Source organism: Dermacentor albipictus, chromosome 1 (genome assembly GCF_038994185.2).
Source record: "Dermacentor albipictus isolate Rhodes 1998 colony chromosome 1, USDA_Dalb.pri_finalv2, whole genome shotgun sequence".
Classification (NCBI taxonomy): domain Eukaryota; kingdom Metazoa; phylum Arthropoda; class Arachnida; order Ixodida; family Ixodidae; genus Dermacentor; species Dermacentor albipictus.
In genome coordinates this window covers 327,526,494-327,553,487 of record NC_091821.1, presented here as the reverse complement: position 1 = coordinate 327,553,487, position 26,994 = coordinate 327,526,494, and the positions used below count along the sequence as shown (strand labels likewise).

The window sequence follows — 26,994 nt, the reverse complement described above, 5'->3', positions numbered from 1 at the left end:
GGTTGACAGCTTTCTATCTGCAACCACCGTATTCCATGGCGTGTAGCATTTCGCGGCAATTCATATAGTATTTAAATAAAAACAAGTGCTTATATTCAAAGCAAGGCAATGTACTCCCCCCCCCCTTTCTTTTTCTTCTTTCGTGAGGCTCGATATATGTCTTCCACGTATTATTACATGTTTTCACCTGCAGTATTACACTCCAAGAGCTTCAAAGGTGTGCGTCCAATTAAACAGAACACAACGTTCCGCGGTCCCCTTTCTACACCTCGGGTCATTCTGTCCACTAGTCCAGCTAGTCGCAAAATATTGAATAATTCTTGAAGGCAGGTGGCGTTAATGCACTCAGCGCCACTGTCAGGAAGAGTCAGTGACGTTGATGCTGGAAGAAGTGTACAACCTATCAGAGGCTGCCAGGGTGAGTTAGCTTGAACACACAAAATAGAACGGTAGCTATTTAAAAATTAGATTATGCGGTTTCGCGTGCCAAAACCACGATGTCATTATGAGGCAGGCCGTATAGTAGGGGACTCCGGAAAATTGGACCCCGTGGGGCTCTTTAAGGTACACCTAAATCTAAGTACACGGGTATTTTCGCACTTCGCCCCCGTGGAAATGCGGCCGCTGTGGCTGGGATTCGATCCCGGGACCTCCGTGCTCAGCAGCCCAACACCATAGTCACAAAACAGCCATGGCTTGTAGTAGTGGAAGGACTTTCTACCAATTTGTCTTGCCTTTGTTTTTCTCCAGTACCGCTAACTTGAGGCTCATAGCGTCAAAAAAATAACGCTACAAAGTGGTCCAAATTTTTCTCTGAAGAGCTGGCATTAAGGACTCGTTGTTATGTTATTGTAGATATCTCAATTCATCGTGCCCTTTAGCAACCCACTGTTTAATCTTCCAGTGTGTCCGTCAAAACATACTGTCCCAACAGGACTCTGCATAACTGTGGGATACGTTTCTACCGCAATCGTTTTATTCATATACTTAATGTAAAAGAGGTCCGCTAGATTGTTGCGCTTTTTCTTTTATTTGCTAGCAGTCTTGCAATCGCATGTGCATCAATTATTATCTTGAGTTACCATGTTCGAAGTTGAACGGTAATTGTTTTATTCCGTAATTTACGTAGTCATTGTCATTATGATTTATTTAGGATCAGTTAATAGGGTTGGTCTTTGTTAGCAATGCACAGGCTTAAGTAATGTACGCTCTTCAGCTTCCAAATATGTCATAGCCACCAAAACTAACGACTGGCTATCGCGAATAATTGTGCGTATTTATTTAGTCGTTAAGAGGTTTGGCTCGGCTTTAGCTAATTCTAGCTGGTAATAATTGGTATCGTTGAGTAATCACATAGAAATACAAGTCCTTCCTGTCATATAAAGTTTGTGAACAGGGATGAAGTGCCTCAGACAGGCTGGCCAACGTTTCGATAGGAGGACCTATCTTCGTCAAAGGAAGATAGGTCCTCCTATCGAAACGTTGGCCAGCCTGTCTGAGGCACTTCATCCCTGTTCACAAACTTTATATCACAGTGTGCCATTCCATCTGTCAGCCCCTTTCTTGTTTTTGGAAGTCCTTCCTGTCGTGATAAAACCCTATTCAAAGGTGACAGCAACTAAAAGATTTAATTAGCCTTCTGTTAGGAATATATTATGCTGCTGTTGCAGTTCTGTGAGCGAAGGCAATTTCTGGTTGCATGACACAGTCACATAAGCAAATGCACAACACAGTCACACCCACACCTGCAAGCGACGATGTGCGTATCGTCACGTTTTAAAACATTTTTTTTTTGCGACTTGCACAGGCTGACAAACAGCGTCGCAACGCGAGCTGTAGAATGCTGACCACTGGCACCGACAACGAGAAAAGCGACGCTGCGACTGCAAATTAGTGCGCCAGCCGCGTACATAATCACGGCAGAGCCCGCCCGCGAATCTACTCTTTAATCGCGCCGCCACCTCCTCAGCAGTACAATGCAGCACTGCGCCCTCGGGCGCCCCACAATAATGCATGCACTCACGCACACCAGCACGCGCTCCCACTGTAGCGTGCCGAGACCCACCACCGCCATCGGCGCCAGCGTGCCAGAAAGCGATTCACTGATTCCTCCTTTCACGTCAGCCTACAAATACACAAGCTGCATCTGAATGTAAGAGGCGACCGTTCGCGAAACAAAAGGTATGCGGCTCGAGCCCAGTGGTAGGGAACCGCGAGGCGGCAGCGTCTCTGACGAACGTGACTCGAATTCTCGGGACGGATGTACATGAAGATGTGTGCGGTGGCGACACGGCCGAGGCTGGCTGGCTGATGCTTGGCGCACAGGCGGTTCTCTTACGAGCCCAGAAATACACGAAAGCTGGAGACCTGAATGCGAGCGTGCGCGCGGCCGGAGGAGGACCCCGACGGAGGCATAAGACACGGTGCGTCGGAACTCCTCGCGCGTATATGTATATGCTGCCTGATCCCTGCCGGTAGCGAGCGCGTATAAACCACGGAGTAATATAGCGACGCGTCGTCGGCGCCGGCAGGCGCAGCCTGGCCGGATTATTGTTCCCCTCCATCTTATTCACCGTGACAGTGCAGGCGCTCCCCAAATTAGGCGACGGTGCTGCTTTGCGCTTTGCCTCACTGGGGCCAGGGAAACTTCTCGTTTCCGAATCGCAAGTGCGAAGCTGCTTGCCATGCAGCTTCAAGTAGGAGAATAAGAGTTCCACTCTGCCGCATTAAATAATGGCAAGTATGAAATGTCAGCGATCACACACGCACACACACACACGCACACCGACACACACACGCATACACACACGCACACGCACACGCACACACACACACACAAACACACACACACACACACACACACACACACACACATGCACAAAAACACACACATATGCATGCGCACACGCCCACACAGACACGCGAGCGCTCACACAGACACCCGCGCACAAACACACACGCATATACACGCACACACAACACACATATGCGCTTAGCAGCTGCGGTGTTGCGCTGCTAAGCACGAGGTCGTGGGATAAAAATTCAGCCGCGGCGGCTGCCTTTAGGTGGGGGCCAAATGCAATAACACCCGTGTACCGTGCATTGGGGGCGCGTCAAAGATTGCCTGATGGTGAAAATTAATCCAGAGCCCCCCATGGCGTGCCTCATAATCAAATCGTGGTTTCACTACGTAAAACCCCAGAATTGAATTCAATTCAACACATATGCACACGAACACATATCAGTCGACTGCAACGATGTAATACCTGTTAAAGAACGCGCGTCATTTAACACGAGTTTTCCTCAAGTCATCATGCTTAGATTTTGGTTCACTGTTTCATTGCCTATAGGCGACATATAAGGTATATTTTACTGCGCAACGAAAGTACTTGATTGTCGGTTTTAGCACAGTTATCTATTCCTGCCAGTAGTATCATAATCTTTTGGCTTTAAAAAAAGAAGAAACAAAAGAAAGAAACTTTGTTGTGTAAATGTCTGCGAAGGCTGATCGAAAAGAAGACATGTGGAGAATGAAGCTCATAAAAAATTCAGGCGTCTGCTGTTGAAAGCGGCCCGCAGACACAGATACATAAAGAAAAGAACACGAGAAAGGCGAGCATAAGAGAGCTCTGGGTTTTCTTTTATTACTTGAGGGGACAAAGTTTCAAACCCCATAGCGCAAGGAAAAGCAAAATTGCGGCATCCCACACCAATCCTCTCTGTCGCAACGACCGCATGGTCGCGCGCCCGCTAAAGATTGATGAGCTACTGGAAAACACACAACGCTTCCCCCCGTGTCGTGTCTCAAGAAACCGAAAAAAAATGCTCACCACAAGCGAAAGAAACGACAGTGATCTTTTAAAATTCTGGGCGGCTCCTCAATATTATGGCTGATTTTTTTTCTTTTCATCTCCAACGGAAGCTCGGATGCAAAAATAAAAAAAATGAGATCTACCGAACGAAGGAAATCTACTGTCGCGCATAACGTGTGGTGACTACGTAGCAGGCCGTAGCAGGTAGGTCTTTTTGTTTCGGGATACCTTTGCACTCCGCGAATCGGTTTCGCCATAATGAACACAGACATGCAGCACGAAACCTGCGTGTGTCAGCAGCCACGAGTATAACGCGAGAACTGGAATCGACAAGATTCCTCGGTGGCTCGCAATGGCACTCCGCTGCTTGTGCAAGAACATTAGAATACAGTCCATTTAAAGCCGTTCTTGTTAAGCTCAGACCTATAGATTTATGAACAACCAACGAAGATTGCTTTCCAAGAATACGTTTAGCATGCTTTGGAAGGTGGTTATTTCTGGCAACATGGTTGCACGGCTTTACCCGTGCGCATCCGCTTAGACGCTCACTAGCGCCAACCAGTATTTCGAGCGCTGCTTTCTCAAGGGCCATTTCAGGACCCCATGTAGTGGCTGCAACCGTCTCTAGTCGCAAAGACACAGCGCCTGCATCCAGAGCCGCAGCGTCTAATGGACAACCGCTCAAAACGCTAGCTGTGACGAGAGAAGAATGCGGGAACGCTGCCCTTACCACCGGTAGCACCGCGCGGTTTTTACCGCTGCGTAAAACTGCACTTTCTCCTGGATCCGCCAACGAAAAAGGTTAAACAGCCTAAAAAAAAATCGTGGTTAGTTCCCACAGAAATATAAACGCATTAAAATGTTGGTAGGAAATTCCATTCCTAGTAGAGGTTTATATGAAATACAGTCTTACTGGGCGAATTGTGGATGAGAATGAGGCGTATGAACCATCAAATCTATTCTGAGAGGCCCGCAGGGCCTAAAATGACAGCGTCTGGGTCTTAGATCAGAGGCGCAGCATATCCAAGACAGCGGCTCAAAATGCTAGCTGACACGAGGTACCGCTACAGGTACCACGCCATGGTGGTAGTGCTACCGGACGGTGGAACTGCACTGCACTCCCACCCGTACCAGTGGGTGTATTATAAACAGCGCGACCACAGTCTATCCCTCACATTTCGTGGATGGTGGTCCAGCCGAGCAATCGCAGGGCACATACTAAATACGAGGTGGATGTGTGCCTGTCTTCTCCTTAAAACCGTGGGGGCTGAGGATACAGTGCTCATAAGTAAATTGTAATTTTACTATAACTGCAACGAGAGTGCTCAGGAATTGCAGTTTATTCCGCTGGTGCGCGTGTCTTTCTCAGCAGCATGTGTGCCTGTATTACAATCATGGTGGGCCTCATGATTGCAAGAACCTACTAACGTTAGATTTGATCACTGTCGATATCTATGGAGCGAACCTCGAAATCTGGTGTTTGAGGTTGCACTTTTGGGAGTGATCAGCTGTGGTACATGGCTCACATCTTAAATCGTCTAACGGAGTGGGGAGACCACAATATCATATGGTCCTTTAAACTTGGTGGCCATCGATCATTGCAGGTTCCAAACCATTAAATGAAAAGGCGGCCAGGTGGCTCACACAGTAGCTTTCTTTTTCCCCTGGACACCGGTAACGGCGGAAGTGACGCCGCTGCACTTGGGCCATGGTACGTTTGTGCGCTGTAGGGCTCACAATTACTTGAAAACCACCAGCTTATTTATGGCCACGTATCTACCGTTCTAAAATTTTGAACAGTACTAAAGTGACGCGCTGGGAAAACGAGGAGAAATCGAATAACGTGGGAGAGGGGGTCGAGGCTGCAGTTGGTGCCCTTAAGTGTGCTGGACGGCATGCGTCAGAAGTGTGCTACCGCGAGCTCTTTGTGCACACGGTCAAATCACTACAAATTTCACTCACGATTTTGAGCTTCGAGCACCTCCAGCTCTGCAGCGCCTTCGGGAAGAAACATCGAACGTGAGCTTATACGTGAGCTTCACATGCTAAGTAAGTGACCTTCCTAACGCATGATTTTCAGAGCGACTAACTTCTAGTATCACATAACCCTTTGTCGATGGTTTGACGAAAGGTCTCACTCGCATATGAACTCATCGTGGTTAACAAAACTTGTTACAGGGTCGCTATCCGGTAACTTGTGACAGCGGACATTGATATCACCCAGCACCTTGATTTTTTTTTTTTGCGAAACACCCAATGCGCTTCCGTTTTCGACGTCAGCTGTGTGTATGCTCTTTTTTCTTTTCTTCCGTTCTTTTCTATGACTCTGATCACATTTGAAACCATGACATCAGGAAACACGCATATGCCCTGCCTATTTATTCCACTCAGGTTGTAAGTGGGTGTTCCGGGCTCAAAGGAAGGTACGAACTAGGCAACATCTTTTTTTGCTAAACGTCGAGCTACCCGAAAAGGAAAAACTAATCAGTTTTCTTTACAGATTTCATGTAATGACGGTCACATCATCAACGTCACAGGACAAATCCTCCTGGAATGCAAAATACAGCGAGGCGTGCTGACTGTTTTCGTCTTTCGGATATTCGTTACGTTTCCTTGCCGTCATTATTGCACACTTACCCATCAAATTAGGACGTCTAAAGGCCTCTGCTTCCCTTGCGAGGGCAGAAAACGGAGGTGCCTCCCCAAAACATGCGCAAACGCAGTAGAAAAATCCAGCACAGTCATAAACAATGTAATATGTAGACACATGCAGCGGGGTATCCATAACGTATGTAACTTAACTAAAGTGCATTCAAGCGAACGTACATAACAGAAAGCAGCAAGACAAATGTGAAAGGTTATAACCATAAGTATACCGCAATTATTAAAAAAAACAGAGGGTCCACAGGTGAACATGGCTCTTTTAACAATCCAGCGTGATACAAAATGACCGTTCCTGCGGACCCTGCGGTGGGATTTGGACACTCCTGTTTGCAATGTCAGCACGAATGCCATCCGGACTTGAGGCCGTTCATGGAGCAGGCATGAATCAATATTTGCCCACGTGCGTCCGCGTGACTAGCCAGAAGCCTTTCGAGCATTCTTCAGTCATGCACAAAAGTAAAGAAACGCCGTTCAAAGCATTAACTGTATAGTAAACAGAGAAAAAAAACGCGTTTGTGTCGCTACCGCAGCGCTAATCATCGGTCTTGTTCCACATCAATCAGCGCACCAATCAGACGCGGAAGTGGAGCCGCCGAGCCGGCGCCTATATGCGCACTGCGCAACTCGCTCGTCAGCATGGCGCCAGGCGCGCGCTTGAAGAGCGGCCCCTTTTGTGAGCCTCATCAAAGGGTTCGCATTCACCCGCAAAGTGTGCGCGCGATTCACTGCGCGATGTGAATGTTCGCGCAGGCATCGCCTCATCTGGATCTCAATTGCGGCTCGAAATAGCTTCCCATTATATTACGAGCAGTGCTTTATTATCAGGCAGTAATTTCACGCGGCGCTTTTCTGAACCAATTCTAGCTGTCGAATTGTTTACGCGAGTGGGAATATAAAATGAAATTTTGTTTTTATTGAAAAGTTTGCCTTGCGGCATAAAACGCTTCGCACGTGCAAGTTATATATGCCTGTATGTTTGGTTATGTCCGATAAAATCTCATTAGTATGTATGGTGCAGGCCATAAATCCACAGGTGGTATAGTCAGGTGGGCGGCTTTTCAGGTGATAGGTATGGACGCTTGCTTAGCGCAGTCCGGTACAATTTTGCAAGAGGTGCGGCAGATCTGTGAGGGCGTCGAGGACAAAAGCGGCAGGTTGCGCCGAAGCCTGGCTTACAATCCGGAGCCTACAGACACGCTGCAGTTGACGTCAATGGAGCACCCGCATGTATCCTTCTTAACGCAACCTCCTCGGGGCGAGAAAGACCGGGCAGGAGGTGGATTTCCTTGTTTGATAGTCACATGATCGAGGGTGTTGCGTGAAGAGTGGCAGTGGATATATAACTGGAGGTTGGTAACTGGCTGTGTCTGCCGGCATGTGTCCTGGTGAAGATGAACGCTGCATCCGAACAGTTTGCACTGTGCACGGGAACATCGACACTTCGCGATGCCCTTTGTCGGCGAAAGGCTGTCTGTTCAGTACCTTGCGAAGGCGTTTCACGGCTCAGACCCGATCTGTGTGTATAACTAGTTTTGATGTGTCTTGTAGTGGTATTGATCACAAGGGGGTCAATGGCTCATAGATGGCCTGCAGCTCGGCGAATATAAGCGGTGGTGCCCGCGGGACGAGATAGTAGCATACTTAAAGAAGGGAATTGCGCTAAAAAACTCGTCCGTGTCTTTTTTAGCGCAATTGCCTTCTTTAAGTATGTACGACCAACTCGCCCAACAACGTGCTCTCCTGAGATAGTAGCATGTTTGAGACGAGACTATGATGGGATAATTAGTGCAGTAGAAATTGCCTGACCGATGTGACAGGGGCATCGACAAAATCATACACATTACCAATGCCTAAAATGAAATCACTGCAATTTTTGCTCTTCTCTGATTCGTGTTCTGATAGCCTTTACCTGTTGCGAGTCGGTAAGGCCGGGCAATCCAGCGTGTAAAGTTCTATATTTGCCAGAAATATTCAAGAAAATGAATATATAATGCCACCGGCCAATTACTGCGTGCATGGGCGTCCCGTATCTATGCCCGAAATTTTATCCACGTAGGATGTGGAGACATAAATCACGACAGCGTGTGTTCCATCTCGCCTCATGCGATGTCTTCTCACGCGGTCTAATCTATTTTTCGTTCAACGTGCACAAAAATCGGTTGAGTAGGACATTCCGCCTATCTGACTGGCTGCCTAAATGTTAACCTTTGCTAGCTCACTGTTGAATCTGAAAGCGAGTTTGTAGAACATAGCACCACTGGCGTCATACGAAAGCAAGAAAAACAAAAGAGCCTTTGGTAGAGACGTAAAACTGTGAAGCGTGGAAGCGCAAAAAAAAAAAGACCTCTTTTCCGTCTCGTGTCCCCCGGCTTTGTCAGACATGACAGAAGCACGCCGGAGCATACAACCGCGCACAGAAAGACAATCGACCAACGATGCCCACACGCTATATATTCAATACACAAAACCCCGAAATAGTAAAATAAAACAAACAAACAGACAAACAAACAAATGAGCAAACAGACAAGCAAGCAAGGACGGCGCGCACGCGAGTGAGCGCGAGACATCGACTCGTGATCGATGCATAGCGCTGAACAAAGCGGTCCGATGCAGACGACACTGGCTGTCTAGAGGCGCCTCGATATCCCGAATCCGACCGAGGCGTATCAATGATCCGAAGGGCTTTGCCTAACTCGCTTCTTTTTCCGCATCTATTTCTCCACCATTTTACTTCTGACTCAGTTTTGGGCTCCATCCTTTTCTTCTATTGTTCGACGACGCACGTACCACGCTGCGGCAGCCGTGTCTCGGGGGGGGGGGGGGGAGCCAAATAACCTCTGTAAGGACTCACCCTAACCCTAGGCCGTTCTCTTCCTTCTCTTTCGCCCGCTACCGGGGACAGCTTCGGGCCTCGGTGTATTCACTCCTGACTCGGTCGAGCCTTCACCGTGTTCCCCGGCACGGTTGTGTGCTTCTTCTACACTGCATCGACATTACTTCCTTTCTTCCTAACGTTGTTGCTGTCGCCGGTACCTAGCTCAGACGATTTCTTCCTGCATTCTCTCAGCAGCAAAGCACTGCGGGCCATGGGCATGACAATGACGATGACAATGGCGATGCCGACGCTACCCGGCGTGCCTGCGGAGCTGCATTCCCACACTGGGTGCCGGAGAGAGCTAGCTTGGCGGTATTGATTGAGCAATGCGACCGCCTGAGACACCAATCTTGCATCTTTTGTTAGGTAAAAATCATCAGATTCGCTCAGCTCGGACAGCGGTACCTTGGTGTTCTGATTTGTTTTTTCAATACTTCTTATTTGCTCCCAAAGCTCGGAGCAAAACCGGGGTACATGGCATGACAAAAAAAAGGACGACTTTGATCACAAAGCTCTGATCACAAGATCAAAATTATTGTTTAGATCCAGAACCATTGCGACTGAACTCTAAGTTATGAAATGATTGCCTGCTTCGCGATATACGCAAAGCAATTGGCGCAACACCAACCTGTAGGATTAGTGCCTACTTTTATAGACGTATTTCTATTCCTAGAGTTTTCTTTTCCGGGCTCTAGAACAAGCCGATGGAAAATACAGGTAGCTGTCCAGCAATTTCAACTTAAAAAAATATATATAATGGGGTTTCACGTGCCAAAAGCACCTTCTGATTATGAGGCACGCCTTAGTGGAAGCCTCCGGAAATTTCGACCACCTGGGGCTCTTTAACGTGCACCTAAATCTATGTACACGGGTGTTTCCGCATTTCGCCCCATCGAAATGGGGCCGCCGTGGCCGGGCAATTTCAACTTTAGTATCGAAGGTTGAAATCCAAATATATAATTGCCCAATCTCTGCGTTTTCTAGACTATCGACTACCTTGTCATATGGTTTAGGTAATTCCACATTTTTCCCAGGTTCTCACTACCACTGAGCAAAATCAAATCAAATCAAATATACTGGGTGAGTCAGTCAATAAGTCAACCAGTCACAGTCGGTCAGTCGGCCGGTCGGTCGGTCGTGTGGTCCGCCCGTCCATCCGAGCAAGAATCCTCACGAAAATTTCATTTAAAATCTTGTATACTTGCATCTTCGATTCATAGCGCTGAATAAAGGTGCGCAAACATTGATAATCAGACTTAATGACGAAGTACTGATGAGAGACAGAGCTATCCTGTGTTCATCCTGTCCTGCTAGGCCACGGCCCTGCGTTCCTGACGACCCAGTTCATACGAGGTCCATCTTCCCAGTCTCGCCAACTGTCGGGGGAAATTCGCTTCGCGCGTGTCGGCGCTTTCGTTGCCCGGCTTTTCTGGTGCGTTATGGCTTCAATAAATAGGATTTCGCGAAAGATCATCCCCAGATTTACTGCGACCTCGCGAACCTCATTTCCAGCGTGCTTAGCGTTGGACTTAGGCGAGGAATGGGATATCCGCTAGAGCGTGCTTGTGAAACCGCCCTTCTTTTGTTTTCGTTCCTTTCCGCAGACTCAGTTCTCCGTAACTGTTCGGTGAAATGGAATAGTTGCGAAACAGCAGAAAAGGCTCTTAGTAGACGGCGAAGAAAAGCTGTTTTCTGAGCGTGGGCGAGTCACTAGCTACTGATTATTTTACGTGTTATCAATGATAGGAAATGAAATGAGATTATATAAACGCCGCTATTCAGGTCGCTGTTTAGGTTTTTTTAAATTGCATAAGAGCGTATAAACAATATTGATTACGTAACCAAATGGACACAGCATCTATACTTTTGTTTATAAACTAGTCGTCAAAGATAAGACAATTACGATGCAGTACGCAAAGGAACGTGCTTCTAGTTTCGCAGTCGAAACAGTTATTTGAAAGTGCGCTGGCTAGACGATAATGATGCGGACATGAAAAGAAAAAAACTGGAAGCGTACGGTATTTCGCTCTGAAGCCCTGAAGACTCATACGGCTAAAATAGCGCCTGTCTCAACATGAAAGTACGCTCAACAAGTCCCAAGATTACCCTATTACTTTTTTTTATTCTGCTCCCACTCCACTTGGCGTTTTCTCTTCTCTTCCTAATTTACTACTATTTCTTACCGAAGGAGGCCAAAATTAAGAATGTGCGTCCCATACCGCGTTTTAAAGGAATCAGCTGCGATAATAATGCACAAGACACCAGAAATACAATATACTGCGCTCACAAACACAACGCAGAGTAAATCAAACAACGCATAAGATTTGTGAAAGGTGATATGCACAATGTGCATGAATGCTCAATGTGAATTTCCATGAATTCCAATTTTCCATGAACTCGCTCTTTCGATATTTAATTCTGCTTTAAATTCTCGCAGATATTGAATTCTTCATGCTTATAATGACTCGCCATTGAAAGTGCTGGCACACGATTGTTCGTGGGATATATTAACGTCAGTTGTAGACCATTTCTGGACAAAAAAAATAATATGTCACTGTGACGCGAATGATGTCATTCGTAATAATATTCCTTTCTGATATCATCAAAACGTCCTTCCATAAAAAAGGAAGCTCTAAATATTCTTATAGAAAGGACACTAGTGCATGGAATGTTGAGGCATCTTTCCTCCCCACATTGACAAGTACAATACCACAGCTCAATTAAGACCTGTACTAAATACCTATCAAACGACGACGAAGTACTCAATCCAAATCAGCAGGATTTTCCCGTCTGCATATACGAGGGGTAACCTTTAGGCGGCTGCCCGCATCCACATCTGGCAAGGCCCTTGTATAAGGATCAATCAATCAATCAATCAATCAATCAATCAATCAATCAATCAATCAATCAATCAATCAATCAATCAATTATTCAATCAATCAATCAGCGTTTGCAAATCGTTCTTTTATATGCTCTCCTCGCCGCCTGCAAGCACAAAAAGTAGAAGGTGAACCTAATACAGACGCCGCTCTGCTCTCGCAAAAAGGCAACTATACGGTATGTTATTCGGGCGTATCTCGGTCTCTTTCGGTTACCCTGGGTTCAAACAAGTTCGTCTTACGTATCGTTGTAACCATAATGGTATTATGGCGCAAGCGCGTTCCGTGAGACGTCCACTTTGATTAGTAGTAACCCGGGAAGGAATTTCGGACAGTCAGCGCAACTTTCAGACGGTGCGGCATGAACACTGCGGTAACTTGCACGCCACGCTGAAAATATGCAAAGAATGTCTTCCATGCGGTCTTTCATCTGTATATATCAAGGAAGAACAGTTCACCTCAACATTAGTGTCCGTTCCGTTCAACCAGTTTAGGTGTTTTGGTAACATTACTTATTTTGCTTGAACATTACATCCTTATTCGCAGCTATCTGCAGAAGTCATCGGAAAAGCATTGCATTAGAACAAGTTAACACCGCAATAACTGTTGACAACAAGGACTGCGCAGAAAACTGGACAGAAAACACTGAGAATAAAACATCCCTAGGCAGAAATTTAATTTCATGGCGCTTAATGCTACATGTTGCTGTCAGACGCTGGAGTAGTCTCAAGAAATCCGTCCCTCGAGGATTTATGTACATCAGAGTATTCAAACAGCAATAGATTCCGGTGAACATTACAAGATATTAGGATAACACTCGACAGTGTGCGAGAAAAAAAAATGCTAGGTTTGAAACCTCGGCACCATGCGATACTAAGTGTGCCGTTAAATACGCAGTATGTTTTAGTAGAAGATGCCTTGGCGAAGTTAAGCAAGGTATGAGCAAAAGCGCGAAAAGAAAGTATAAATTCGGATATTTTAGACTAATTTTCAGACTGGCGCGCTGCTTGCTGTTTCGCGTTTATTGATATACTTATCCTCCTCCGCGCTTAATTTCTGGGCTAGCTTTGGTGAAAACAACCACGACCACCGTAATGTCACTGCCAAGTCAAGCACACATGGTACTCGGGTCTTCTTTGGAAACGAATCGTATCGGAGGAGTGTACCTTCGCCGTTCGTATTGAACGTTATTTTAGGTTACGAGTCACCTCCGTCGCGAGCACACCTCGTACAAAGACGCGGACGCAACCGTTAGCATAGAAACGAGCGCATCCGCATGGTTAGTCTTTCTTGCAACTAGAGCACGCTTTCCCGCCCCCTGTGCCCGGACGTGACTGCTGCCGAAGGCATGACGTTCAATAACCGCAAGTATGGAGGCGCAAAAAGTGTTAAGAGGCTTGCAACACGCGGCCTACCAAGCTTGCCCGCTGCCGAGCAGTTTCAATATGTAGAAAACCCGAGAGACCAAGAAAGAAAGTTCATCAATACTAAAACAAAAGTTACAAACGTTCATTTCGGTCAGGTAAATTAAGACATCTTGATCAGGCGTTTCGCTAGCAGCCGTTCTCGTCAGCAAAGTGAACTGGTTTACTATTTTGAGGCTATAGGTTATGTGCGTCAGAAGGAAAAATGGAGGGAGAAGTTTGAAAGGTTGGCGCCATGTGCAGATGTCCAATGTTGAAGGTTCAATGCTCACAACAGAATGTAACGGCATTAACCCGGAAACAGACCTGGAAGGCACAAATATCAGGGAAGCATTAAAATTGAACACCACCAAAGGAAATGTAAGCATCATCATCATCATCATAATCATCATCATCAGCCTAGTTACGCCCACTGCAGGGCATAGGCCTCTCCCATACTTCTCCAACTACCCCGGTCATGTACTAATTGTGGCCACATTGTCCCTCCAAACTTCTTAATCTCATCCGCCCACCTAACTTCCTGCCTCTCCCTGCTACGCTTTCCTTCCCTTGGAATCCAGTCCGTAACCCTTAATGACAATCGGTTTTCACCCATTTATTTTTTTGAAAATTTCAACTAAGATGTCATCCCTCCTTCCTATCTTCCATTTCTGTGCTGCTGTCACCTCTCTTCAGAAGACTGGGCAGGCGTTGTGCCCCTTCCGGTGGCAGTTGCCAGCCTGCTCGTCACCTTCTCTTTCCTGTAAACTGTGTATATGTGTTCAAAACAAATAATAATAATAATAATAATAATAATAATAATAATAATAATAATAATAATAATAATAATAATAATAATAATAATAATAATAATAATAATAATAACAAGATGTCATTTACTCGCATTTGTTCCCTCACCCAATCTGCTCTTTTCTTATCCCTTAACGTTACACCCGTCATTCTTCTTTCCATAGCTCGTTGCGTCATCCTCAATTAAAACAGAACCTTTTTCGTAAGCCACCATGCTTCTGCCCCGTACGTGAGTACTGGTAAGACACAGCTGTCACACACTTTTCTCTTGAGGGATAATGGCAACCTGCAGTTCATGATCTGAGAATTCCTGCCAAACGCACCCCAGCCCATTCTTATTCTTCTGATTAATTCCGTCTCATGATCCGGATCCATGGTCACTACCTGTCCTAAGCAGATGTATTCCCTTACCACTTCCAGTGCCTCGCTACTTATCGTAAACTGCTGTTCTCTTCCCGAGACTGTTAAACATTACTTTAGTTTTCTGCAGATTAATTTTTAGACCCGCCCTTCTGATTTGCCTATCCAGGTCAGTGAGCATGCATTGCAATTGGTCCCCTGAGTTACTAAGCAAGTCAATATGATCAGCGAATCGCGAGTAAGGTATTCTCCACTAACTCTTATCCCCAATTCTTCCCAATTCTGGTGTCTGAATACCTCTTGTAAACACGCTGTGAATAGCATTGGAGAGATCGTATCTCCCTGCCTGACGCCTTTCTTTATTGGGATTTTGTTGCTTTCTTTATGGAGGACAACAGTGGCTGTGGAGCCGCTATAGATATCTTTGAGTATTTTTGCATACGGCTCGTCTACACCCTGGTTCCGTAATGCCTCCATGACTGCTGAGTTATCAACTGAATCAAACGATTTCTCGTAATCAATGAAAGCTATATATAAGGGTTGGTTATATTTCGCACATTTCTTTATCACCTGACTGATAGTGTGAATATGCTGTATCGTTGAGTAGCCTTTACGGAATCCTGCCTGGTCCTTTGCTTGACAGAAGTCTAAGGTGTTCCTGATTCTATTTGCGATTACCTTAGTAAATACTTTGTAGGCAACGGACAGTAAGCTGATCGGTCTATAATTTTTCAAGTCTTTGGCGTCCCCTTTCTTATGGATTAGGATTATGTTAGCGTTTTTCCAAGATTCCGGTACGCTCGACGTTATGAGGCATTGCGTATACAGGGTGGCCAGTTTCTCTAGAACAATCTGCCCACCATCCTTCAATAAATCTGCTGTTACCTGATCCTCTCCAGCTGCCTTCCCCCTTTGCATATCTCCCAAGGCTTTCTTTACTTCTTCCAGCGTTACCTGTGGGATTTCGAATTCCTCTAGACTATTTTCCATTATCGTCGTGGGTGCCACTGGTACTGTATAAATCTCTATAGAACTCCTCAGCCACTTGTACTATCTCATCCATATTAGTAATGATATTGCCGGCTTTGTCTCTTAACGCATACAACTGACTCTTGCCTATTCCTAGTTTCTTCTTCACGGCTTTTAGGCTTCCTTCGTTCCTGAAAGCATGTTCCGTTCTATCCATATTATACTTCCTTATGACAGCTGCCTTACGCTTGTTGATTAACTTGGAAAGTTCTGCCAGTTCTATTCTAGCTGTAGGGTTCAACGCTTTCATACATTGGCATTTCTTGATCAGATCTTCCGTCTCCTGCGCTAGCTTACTGGCACCCTGTCTGATGGAGTTACCCCCAACTTCTACTGAGAAAAGACTGGACGATATGCCAAGACCGACAGACTAAATCCCTTAAGGCGAAAAAGAAGTACACGGCATACGTTTTTCCTTATATGGCATGGTGACCCCCGCCAACACACCGATGGAATGAGAAAGCGAGCGTGTGTGTGCATATATATATATATATATATATATATATATATATATATATATATATATATATATATATATATATATATATATATATATTAACATTAATTAAGTTAATATTAATATTAAGTTACAATATTAAGTTAATATATATATATTAACATTAACAAACATTAATTTGACGCCACTTCAGTAGGTCAATTCTCGTTTGATCTTACTCAGCATGACATGAATGCTGTGGTCATAGGAAGGACACAAAAACCATTGTGCATGAACGGAAGCCCCTTAACTACTCTAAAAACGGGTGTGTAGCGTTGCGTATAGTGATGTTAAGTGAATAGTCCTCTCTATCCGTCCAACTGTGGAAACGCAGCAAGGGACGCATTTCAAATCGCGATTTCTTAGTTACAGCGCATATTTAGTTTCCTTCCCTCTCGTTTACTTATCTTTCTGACGTCACATTAATTTATTGACACTCGTGTTACATTAGGTCAATACGAGAAGTATGATTTGGAGTTAACATTGTTTTAGTGTGTAATTAGTGTACTTCTGTGAGTGGACTTTGTGTTATGATTTGCGTTTATTTTGAGTTTAATGTGTTTAAGTTAATTATTTATTTATCCTCTATGTAAAAAGAAGTAGCCGGCGCCAACTAAAAGCTACATCTCCTAAGTACCATATAAAAAAGAAGAAGCAAGAAGTAGGTAAATTTTTCATGTCACAGCAGCGATACGTTTAAAATTTGTTTTTCTTTATTAACCAGATTTCGTTCTTTGCCCATAGACTCTAGGCTTTACATGCCATTATTGTTAATACTATATTGTCCACCAATTGTCTGAAGCTGAATAAAAATTGCTGGTTGCATTTCCGTTTATCCCTTTTTGTGTGTGTTAGATGAGATGAGTGTTAGATTGAAGAGCGTTTGGCTCAATCGCCACCAGTGTTTGTGAGTGGTGGCACTGGCTAAGATTCCCAGGGTTATTTCTATTAGTAAGACATAAATACTCCAGAAAGTGGATGGGAAAGCAGTGCCGTGGTAGCTGAATTGGTAATAGCATTGAACGCGTAATGCCAAGGCGTGGATTTGTATTCCACTTGCGGCCAGCTGCTTTTTCATCCACTGTCATTTCTATTAATTTACCATTTCTTTACTTCAATTAGTAAGTACAAGTAATTTCCCCTATGTTTTCCTTGGTGTCTTTGTTTGTTGGCTTCTTAAGCTATCTATATATCGAGACCTTCATCGCTGCCATTCATGAACGCCTGAAAATAGAAGAGAGAGAGAGAGAGGTGAAGAGAAAAGTCGGGGAGGTTAACCAGATATTAGTCTCAGGTTTGCTAATGAAATTAGAAAATTGCGGAAGTACTTATACAAGTGTACGATTACCGTTTTCTATCAAGCATTTTTTATGTTCTCCTACTAGTTCATCGTCTAATCCGACCCACGTTATGGAGCTTTTAAAGTTTATGTCGCTGACATAAATTTCAATCGTATGGAGACACAGGACGCAGAAAAGTAAATAAAACCAGAAAGCGAGAAAGAAAAAAACGATGGACCTATCCATGGATAGTAAATACAATACGAACGCTTTATTTTGCGTAATAATAAATTGCACTTGCACCAAATCTTCCAACATAAACGAGGCCCGTGACGAATTCATAATATCGTAGGCTTGCTGTTCACCAGTCTGCCAAACCGGTCTTTCGATGTTAAAATTAGCAACAAATGAGCAGCGTAAGCACGCCACAACCAAGGCTCTGCGAGCCAATTTCTCGCATGGCTTTCCCATACCTTTTTTAGGTGCGAGTTTCTTTTCTTTTATTCTTTAATCTATAACGTCACCTAGGACAGAAAGCGTTTGCGATTAGGTTAGGCCAGCGATCATCACAGGATGCAAGGGCACGCCATTCCGCTTGATTGCTATGCTAATCGTCGTCTCGTAATCAACGCTGTTCTGGCATTTGCGCTTCGATTTTTTTTGTCTCCTCTTGTCCACCCATCGCCTACATCGCATCTTACGACGGAAACGCAATCGAAAGTACGAGCTCCTCGTAGAGTAAAATATTAAGGCTCCGCTTGTTTGACGACAATTTTGTGTTGTTGTGCATCGAAGTGAGAAACGATTATTGGAAGACGATGTGTGTGAGGCAGGGGACAAAGCGGGGCTAGTAGCTGTGCACATGGCGTAGAGCTGAAGGCGCAGTGGGGTATATAGCGCTTCTAAGCCTCGTGGGTAATGTTCTCGTTAAAGTATCGTTTCTGTCTTAGGGTAATTTACCTAGTACTTCGATTATTTTCGTTTTTTATTTTGCCTATTTTGTTATATGCTATTTTTGGGTCTGCTTGTGTGTGTAGAGAACATCGTGCGCATGTTTGGCTGTGCTTTTCTTGCGCCTAATGTAACTTGACCGCTGTGTTTTGAGTGGTCAAAAAGTAAAAGAGAAACCGGGAGTTTGGGTCTGGAAAATCAGAGGTCTGGCTCTTATCGGGCGCTTTCTAGCGTACTGCTATACATCACAGCAAGAAAAAGAAATGTTCCGTGGAACAAACGTTGTCATGTTGTTAAAAAACAAAAGGCTCGAACGCTGACTGTAAAAGGGGAACGAAAAGTGCACTTACAGCATAAGAGCCCATAACTTCCACTCCGTGTAGTTCCTCCGGTGTATTACACGGAGACTGATTCTTCTCCATTTTTTATTCCTGAATGTTATGTTATCAAAAAAGAGAGAAATAAAGGAATAAAAAGAAACAACGACAGCAAAAAAAAAAAGCCCTTAGTAACCGGGTGTCGATGCACATTGTAAAGAAGGCCATTCCAAACTCACAAATAAACTCACACTCAAATAACCTCACAGAAATAGTAGCCGGCAACATTTTTTTTTGTTCGTTACGTTGCCTACATATCGCCCGAAGGCTACAGTGGGATGGTTAAAACAGCTCTTGTTTTCTGAATGTTTGGTGCACATTTCATTATGGCGTAATTCTAAATGAATGCGTGTAAAAAAAAAAGAAAGAAAGAAAGACAGAGAGAAAAATAGGTGACCACGACTTCGACATCTCAGTCAGCTTTCATTATTTCTTTCTGTCTCGCAGATTCATCGCGGCATCTCTCGTCTTCGGCCATGCTGACGCCGGCTGTCCGGCTGACGACACTGACCGCCACCGAAGACGGAGGCGGCGACGCAACCTCCGAGAGCCTCCGACAACGCAAGGCTGTGGCGGACGAGAGCGAGGCTCGACTTGGCGACGACATGTGGCCTCCCACGAGTCGCCTGTTCCCATCCTTTGACAACAGCACGGAGCGCAATGTCACGTCGCAGCTGGGACAGACCGCCTACCTCCACTGCATCGTCAACAACCTCGGCGATAAGACGGTGCGTGCTCACTCCAGTTCTCTTTGTGCGTCTTAATTCGAGCTCCTCTCTGCGTCATGAAGTTCTCGTCTTGTTCAGTTCGAATATTGCTCAATTGGAATGACAGGGTGTTGTTTACTCAAGCAGGGTGTGAGACCGGGCCAGTTGGCATTCCATGCTGAAGTGACTAGCGCAAGAGTGGACACGGGACGCAAAAAGGCGACAAGGACAAGCGCAAACTTCCAACTGGTGTTTATTACAAAAAGGTACGTATATATACTTCCGCGCACTGGATCATAATCAGTTGCAATCGTGCAATACAACATGGTCATCACAAATAAACAAAAGCCCACTATGGCCGGGCCAAGGCTTAAGGCGGCCTCCCACATACAGACCACAGGAATGCAAATTCTTTAGCAGTCAATGCTAGGGATGGTTTCCTAACGCAGTTTCCTTCTGCGATAGCCGCTACCTCAATAACGATGAGTCTAGTGTTTTCCAGCCCGTCGCTTGCTATTATTTCTGTTTCTTCAAAGAGTGGGTGATATTTGCATTGGGAGCAATTGATCGCAAGGAAACCCTCTCTCCCTTACTGAACTTTCTCATTATGTTCCTGTAGTCTCACGTTTAGGCACCTTCCCGTTTGTCCTACGTAACGCTGCCCGCAGGAAAGATATATGTCATATACGACTCCTCTTGAGCATTCGACCTCAGGCAATCAAAATCATGCAACATTGCGCAGAGAAAGGGTTTCGTCGAATGCTCAAGAATGCTTCGCCATGACCATGTTGTCTGGCATGATTGCAACTGATTAGGATGCAGTTCGCGAAGGTATATATACATACATTTTTGTACTATGCGCTTGTCCTTGTCGGCTTTTTGTGTCCCGTGTCCACTCTTGCGCTAGGCACTTCAGCGTGTTATTTACTTGCCTCTAAACCAGCTTTCTCTGAAGGTGGTTCACAAAAGTAATTGAGGCAAAGTCAGCCTGTATATTCCGAGACGCACGTGCAATTATATGCAAATTATATGTAAAAGATGTCAATATGGTTGCGGCCACAGCCCTGTGTCGAAATTTGATGGTTAGCATGCACTCTCGGCACTTTTATTTAGTTTGCGTGATAATTGATGACGTGATTTCAGGACACACACACACACAAAAAAATGGATACGCATCCGACTAAGGCCTACGAAAATTGCTTATTGCATAGGAAAACAACGAGTAGCACGGCACAAAGAGAACATTCAGTAAGTCCATTTAGTTAGGTTACTTCAGTTTACTAGAATCATGAATTGTGTTCTCTTCAACAAATGCTTACGCAGATTTTGAAAGTCTAGGTAATTGAACTTCTGGCGTAGCACTGAGATGTATAATCAAAATGTTCATGCAAGCATGGGGACACATCAGAGTGTCACATGCAAATGTGGTGTATAACGCAATTCATGAATAAATAAAGTAGGGTGGGTCTGCAAAGGCAGAGCTTTAGAATGAAGCGTGAGCGCAAACTGCATCAAATATGTGAAGATGGAGCGATAAACGCTGCAATGTAGAAATCGTTCAAAACTGCCGTTGTTAAGTTACTATTATATGAAAAATAATGTCAATAAAAGCACCCAACAATAACGACTATTATAAATTATGGCATTCAATTCACCTATGCAAATTTGCACAAGTAATTCCAATGCCATTATTTATAATTGTCATCATAAATCACTTCAATGCTATTATTTGTTCCCTCTTCATTGCTCTGAAATATATTTTTATGACTGATTGGTTGTATGGGAACTATTATCGTCAAAGCCAGGGGCACTAGATGTTTAACACCAGTAATTGCAGAAGACAGGCCGCCATTGGAATCTGAACCTGGCAACGTTTAACGTTAGAACGTTATCTAGTGAGGCGAGTCTAGCAGTGTTATTGGAGGAATTAGAGGGTAGTAAATGGGATATAATAGGGCTCAGTGAGGTTAGGAGGACAAAAGAAGCATATACAGTGCAAAAAACGGGCACGTACTGTGCTACCGGGGCTTAGCTGAGAGACGAGAACTAGGAGTCGGATTCCTGATTAATAAGGAAATAGCTGGTAACATACAGGAATTCTATAGCATTAACGAGAGGGTAGCAGGTCTTGTTGTGAAACTTAATAAGAGGTACAAATTGAAGGTGGTACAAGTCTATGCCCCTACATGCAGTCATGATGACCAGGAAGTCGAAAGCTTTTATGAAGACGTGAAATTGGCGATGGGTAAAGTCAAAACAAAATACACTATACTGATGGGCGACTTCAATGCCAGGGTAGGCAAGAAGCAGGCTGGAGACAAGTCAGTGGGGGAATATGACATAGGCTCTAGGAATAGCAGAGGAGAGTTATTAGTAGAGTTTGCAGAACAGAATAATATGCGGATAATGAATACCTTTTTCCGCAAGCGGGTTAGTCGAAAGTGGACGTGGAGGAGCCCGAATGGTGAGACTAGAAATGAAATCGACTTCATACTCTGCGCGAACCCTGGCATCATACAAGATGTAGACGTGCTCGGCAAGGTACGCTGCAGTGACCATAGGACGGTAAGAACTCGAATTAGCCTAGACTTGAGGAGGCAACGGAAGAAACTGGTACACAAGAAGCCAATCAATGAGTTAGCGGTAAGAGGAAAACTAGAGGAATTCCGCATCAAGCTACAGAACAGGTATTCGGCTTTAACTCAGGAAGAGGACCTTAGTGTTGAAGCAATGAACGACAATCTCATGGGCATCATTAAGGAGTGCGCAATAGAAGTCGGTGGTAACGCCGTTAGACAGGAAACCAGTAAGCTATCGCAGGAGACGAAAAGATCTGATCAAGAAACGCCAATGTATGAAAGCCTTTAACCCTACAGCTAGAATAGAACTGGCAGAACTTTCTAAGTTAATCAACAAGCGTAAGACATCGGACATCAGGAACTATAATATGGATAGAATTGAACAGGCTCTCAGAAACGGAGGAAGCCTAAAAACAGTGAAGAAGAAACTAGGAGTAGGCAAGAATCAGATGTGTGCGTTGAGAGATAAAGCCGGCAATATCGTTACTAATATGGATGAGATAGTTCAAGTGGCTGAGAAGTTCTACAGAGATTTATATAGTACCAGTGGCACCCACGACGATCGTGGAAGCGAAAATAGCCTAGAGGAATTCGAAATCCCGCAGGTAACGCCAGAACAAGTAAAGAAAGCCTTAGGAGCTTTGCAAAGGGGGGAGGCAGCTGGGGAGGATCAGGTAACAGCAGATTTGTTGAATGATGGTGGTCAGATTGTTCTAGAGAAACTGGCCACCCTGTATACGCAACGCCTCATAACCTCGAGCGTACCGGAATCTTGGAAGCACGCTAACATAATCCTAATCCATAAGAAAGGGGACGCCAAAGACTTGAAAAATTATAGACCGATCAGCTTACTGTCCGTCGCCTACAAAGTATTTACTAAGGTAATCGCAAATAGAATCAGGAACACCTTAGACTTCTGTCAACCAAAGGACCAGGCAGGATTCCGTAAAGGCTACTCAACAATAGACCATATTCACACTATCAATCAGGTGATAGAAAAATGTACAGAATATAACCAACCCTTATATATAGCTTTCATTGATTACGAGAAAGCGTTTGATTCAGTCGAAACCTCAGCAGTCATGGAGGCATTACGGAATCAGGGTGTAGATGAGCCATATGTAAAAATACTGGAAGATATCTATAGCGGCTCGACAGCCACCGTAGTCCTCCACAAAGAAAGCAACAAAATCCCAATAAAGAAAGGCGTCAGACAGGGAGATACGATCTCTCCAATGCTATTCACCGCATGTTTACAGGAGGTATTCAGAGACCTGGAGTGGGAAGAATGGGGGATAAAAGTTGATGGAGAATACCTTAGCAACTTGCGATTCGCTGATGATATTGCCTTGCTTAGTAACTCAGGAGACGAATTGCAATGCATGCTCACTGACCTGGAGAGGCAAAGCAGAAGGGTGGGTCTGAAAATTAATCTGCAGAAAACTAAAGTAATGTTTAACAGTCTCGGAAGAGAACAGCAGTTTACGATAGGTAGCGAGGCACTGGAAGTGGTAAGGGAATACATCTACTTAGGGCAGGTAGTGACCACGGATCCGGATCATGAGACTGAAATAACCAGAAGAATAAGAATGGGCTGGGGTGCATTTGGCAGGCATTCTCAAATCATGAACAGCAGCTTGCCACTATCCCTCAAAAGGAAAGTATATAACAGCTGTGTGTTACCAGTACTCACATATGGGGCAGAAACCTGAAGGCTTATGAAAAGGGTTCTGCTGAAATTGAGGACGCCGCAACGAGCTATGGAAAGAAGAATGATCGGTGTAACGTTAAGGGATAAGAAAAGAGCAGATTGGGTGTAGGCAACAAACGCGGGTAAATGACATCTTAGTTGAAATAAAGAAAAAGAAATGGACATGGGCCAGACATGTAATGAGGAGGGGAGATAACCGATGGTCATTAAGGGTTACGGACTGGATTCCAAGGGAAGGGAAGCATTGCAGGGGGCGGCAGAAAGTTAGGTGGGCGGATGACATTAAGACGTTTGCAGGGACAACATGGCCACAATTAGTACATGACCGGGGTAGTTGGAGAAGTATGGGAGAGGCCTTTGCCCTGCAGTGGGCGTAACTAGGCTGATGATGATGATGATGATAACATATCATCATTCTAAATTCGTGGATATAATTAACACCAGTACCACTGTGATACCGGTAAGAGTCGTTCGTTATGTTCATCATAGGTACACCCCTGAAAAAGATATACGGACCACGAAGGTGGGGGTGTAAGTTATAAGAGCCTTCATGCTCTGAAGCTACAAACGGGCCTTGCAGCTGAAAAGAACATAGAACAAAAAAAGTCTGAGGACACCTAAACACTTCTTATGAGTTGAGAATGAGAAACCATTAATGTCTAATTGAACCGCGCTGAGCCGTCCTTCGAGTTTTCGCTGCGAGTAATGTATTATAAGGGTACGTGATGTCCGACTCAGCGAGCAGTAGCAACCTGCGGCGCCAACGCCGCAAGCCATCGATGCGGCAATACCCGTCGGGCGACGCGTCGTGACGATGCCCTTTAACCTCACGCAGCACCTGGCACGCAGCAACTCAGCAGCAGGCGTTCCTTTTCGCCCGCTCTGCCAACGTCTCCTACATAACGCAAGGCCTGTGCATTTCGATACATGACGTCATGCGTCCTATGGGTTCGCTAGCACGAACGCCATAGAATCTAATAGGGATGCTCCCAACAAAGCCGCACGTGATTTTGAAACCTTCCTGCAAACGGAGAGAAATTAATTTTGATGCCCTAAAGACGCTTAAAGTACTTAAAAACGTGGACCCGTTTGCGAACCACTGAGGACGACAAATGGGTTCCACGTGCATCGAACGATCGATCGTGTATACAGCCACTTCGAAAGGACCCAACCGTGTTACTCGCAAATTGAAGGATAGAAAGACTAATGCTCGCTCAGCGTGACAGCGCTTATATTAGGTGCTTCCCGATACTTCTGAACTTAGGGAGTGATCTCATTACGCATGCATACAAAAGTGACCTGATATGCGTCGCCCTCGCTCGTCATATCCTCTCGGAGCGCAGCTACGTAAAAGTCCATAAAGAACATACTATTCAGTAAGAAACAACAAAAAAGCTACCATTGTCGAGGCTGTCTCTCATCTTTGCTCTTCTGTTTTGCCTCCCTCGTCTCGTATACTTTTGTGCGTTTTTGATAGCTCCGCGTATGGAATGCATCGACCTGCTGCAAAGGGCGACGTCCCCATCGATCACGGCCGCATTCGAAGCACGTACGCTCCACAACAAGAGAGGGTAGAGAGAAAGGAGGAGAGGGTTTGCGAGTCACTTACAAGCTCGTTTAATCTGGAAATTTCCCCTTTTTACAAAGAGATAAAACGGACAAGGGAGAATACGGGTTTCAGAGTACTGAATTAAAGGGTGTCTCCACTCTCACATTTCTTGCGTCCGCCCTATAGGGAAATTTAAGAACAACGTGATCTCGACGGAACAATAAAGGCGAGAATGGATTGATTTCTACGGCCTCGGCAACCACGCTGCAGAAGAAGTCGGATTGATTTATCTGCGCGAGTGTGAATGCAATTTCCCAGTAAGAGGATCTGTGCTACATATGTTCGTGCGGGTACATGTAATAAGGGAGGAATTGAAAGAAGTCGAGACATCGGGAAATAAATGTGCTTCCTGTTTTGAGGTGCAGTCGAACACTTGCTATTGACGACTTGCCGAACTGTAAAGTGTCCGCTAGAAGCCATACATGCTTAAGAATCATGTCACAATGCAAAGAAAGATTTCTTAATTCCAGTTTTTAAGCCTTCCGCCTTCTTACTGTAATCGCTTTCTGTCTATTTGTTCTAGATGCCGGGGCCTTGCGCAATAGCCTCTTACACGCCGCGTTTCTTGGCAACCATTGTTAGAGCTCGTACTTCTGCTAACATGGTTTCTATTTTTTCCGCTTACCAACATATCTGTCTAAGCCTTTAAAACTGTTGTGAATTCTGCTATATCAAGGAATAACATAGCAGCTCCTTAGTTTCACTTACCTGTGTTCCTTATCAGAAGAAGACGTCACCAATTTGAAGAAGCGTGTACTTATTTACCAAGAACGATCAGGAAAATTTCTGACATTACAAGGTGTCGGTAGCCTGCCTTAATTCATTAAATATAATCAATATGTTCGTGAGGTGCATCTGCCGAATACTTTCCATTCATATGGTGCAATCCTTGCCATCCGCCATTTAACGAAACTAAAGCGTAGACTTACCAAACAGGAAACACATTTATTTCTCTTTCTTTCTTGCTTTTTTTGCATAGAAGTGAAAGGATGTAGGCGGAGGCGTATTGTGTCCAACCTCTCCTGTTAGACCCCATTTAACCATCCCTACGGAACGCTTTTAACCCTCCTACGGAGGTAGTGTGCATATTTGCGCTTCTCGTTAGGAAGGAATCGAAGCACACTGCCAGGAGAGATAGCTATACACGTACATATCCATTGACTGGCTTTGCGCAATCCAAAGGACGCCTCCTACAACTCTGTCATCAAGTTACAAACACAGGCGTATTAAACCTCCGCGCAGAAGACTCACTACAACTCCAAGCGCCAAGGCGCTACACACGGTACAAAAACGCACATCCACTTCCAGAGGAGAAAGCGTAGAGGAGAGGTTTGCTCGTCAATTTGTTGCTATTGGCGCCAAGAGGAGGATCGGTGCTTGCCGAAGGCCCGTTGGCGCGGAGCGATATTAAGACCGCGGGGGAATAGTGGACAGGACGCGCGCGGATCGGGC

At 45.0% G+C, this 26,994-nt stretch overlaps 1 protein-coding gene across 5 annotated transcripts in view; it reads left to right on the top strand.

Moving 5' to 3' along the window:
- LOC135908928 (zwei Ig domain protein zig-8-like) overlaps window positions 1–26,994 on the top strand; it is a 215,479-nt gene that overhangs the window by 135,456 nt on the left and 53,029 nt on the right. For 3 of the 5 annotated variants that reach the window (XR_010566496.1, XR_010566502.1, XM_065440801.1), the window contains exon 2: window positions 19,384–19,664. Coding sequence is in view for 1 of the 5 variants with exons in the window: in XM_065440801.1 (XP_065296873.1) it covers window positions 19,384–19,664 (281 nt within the window). In the remaining 4 variants the exon portion in view is untranslated. Of the gene's footprint in view, window positions 1–7,452; window positions 7,826–7,916; window positions 7,993–19,383; window positions 19,665–26,994 lie in introns of those variants that run through there. The other 2 variants (XR_011511310.1, XR_011511309.1) reach the window with 2 other exon arrangements.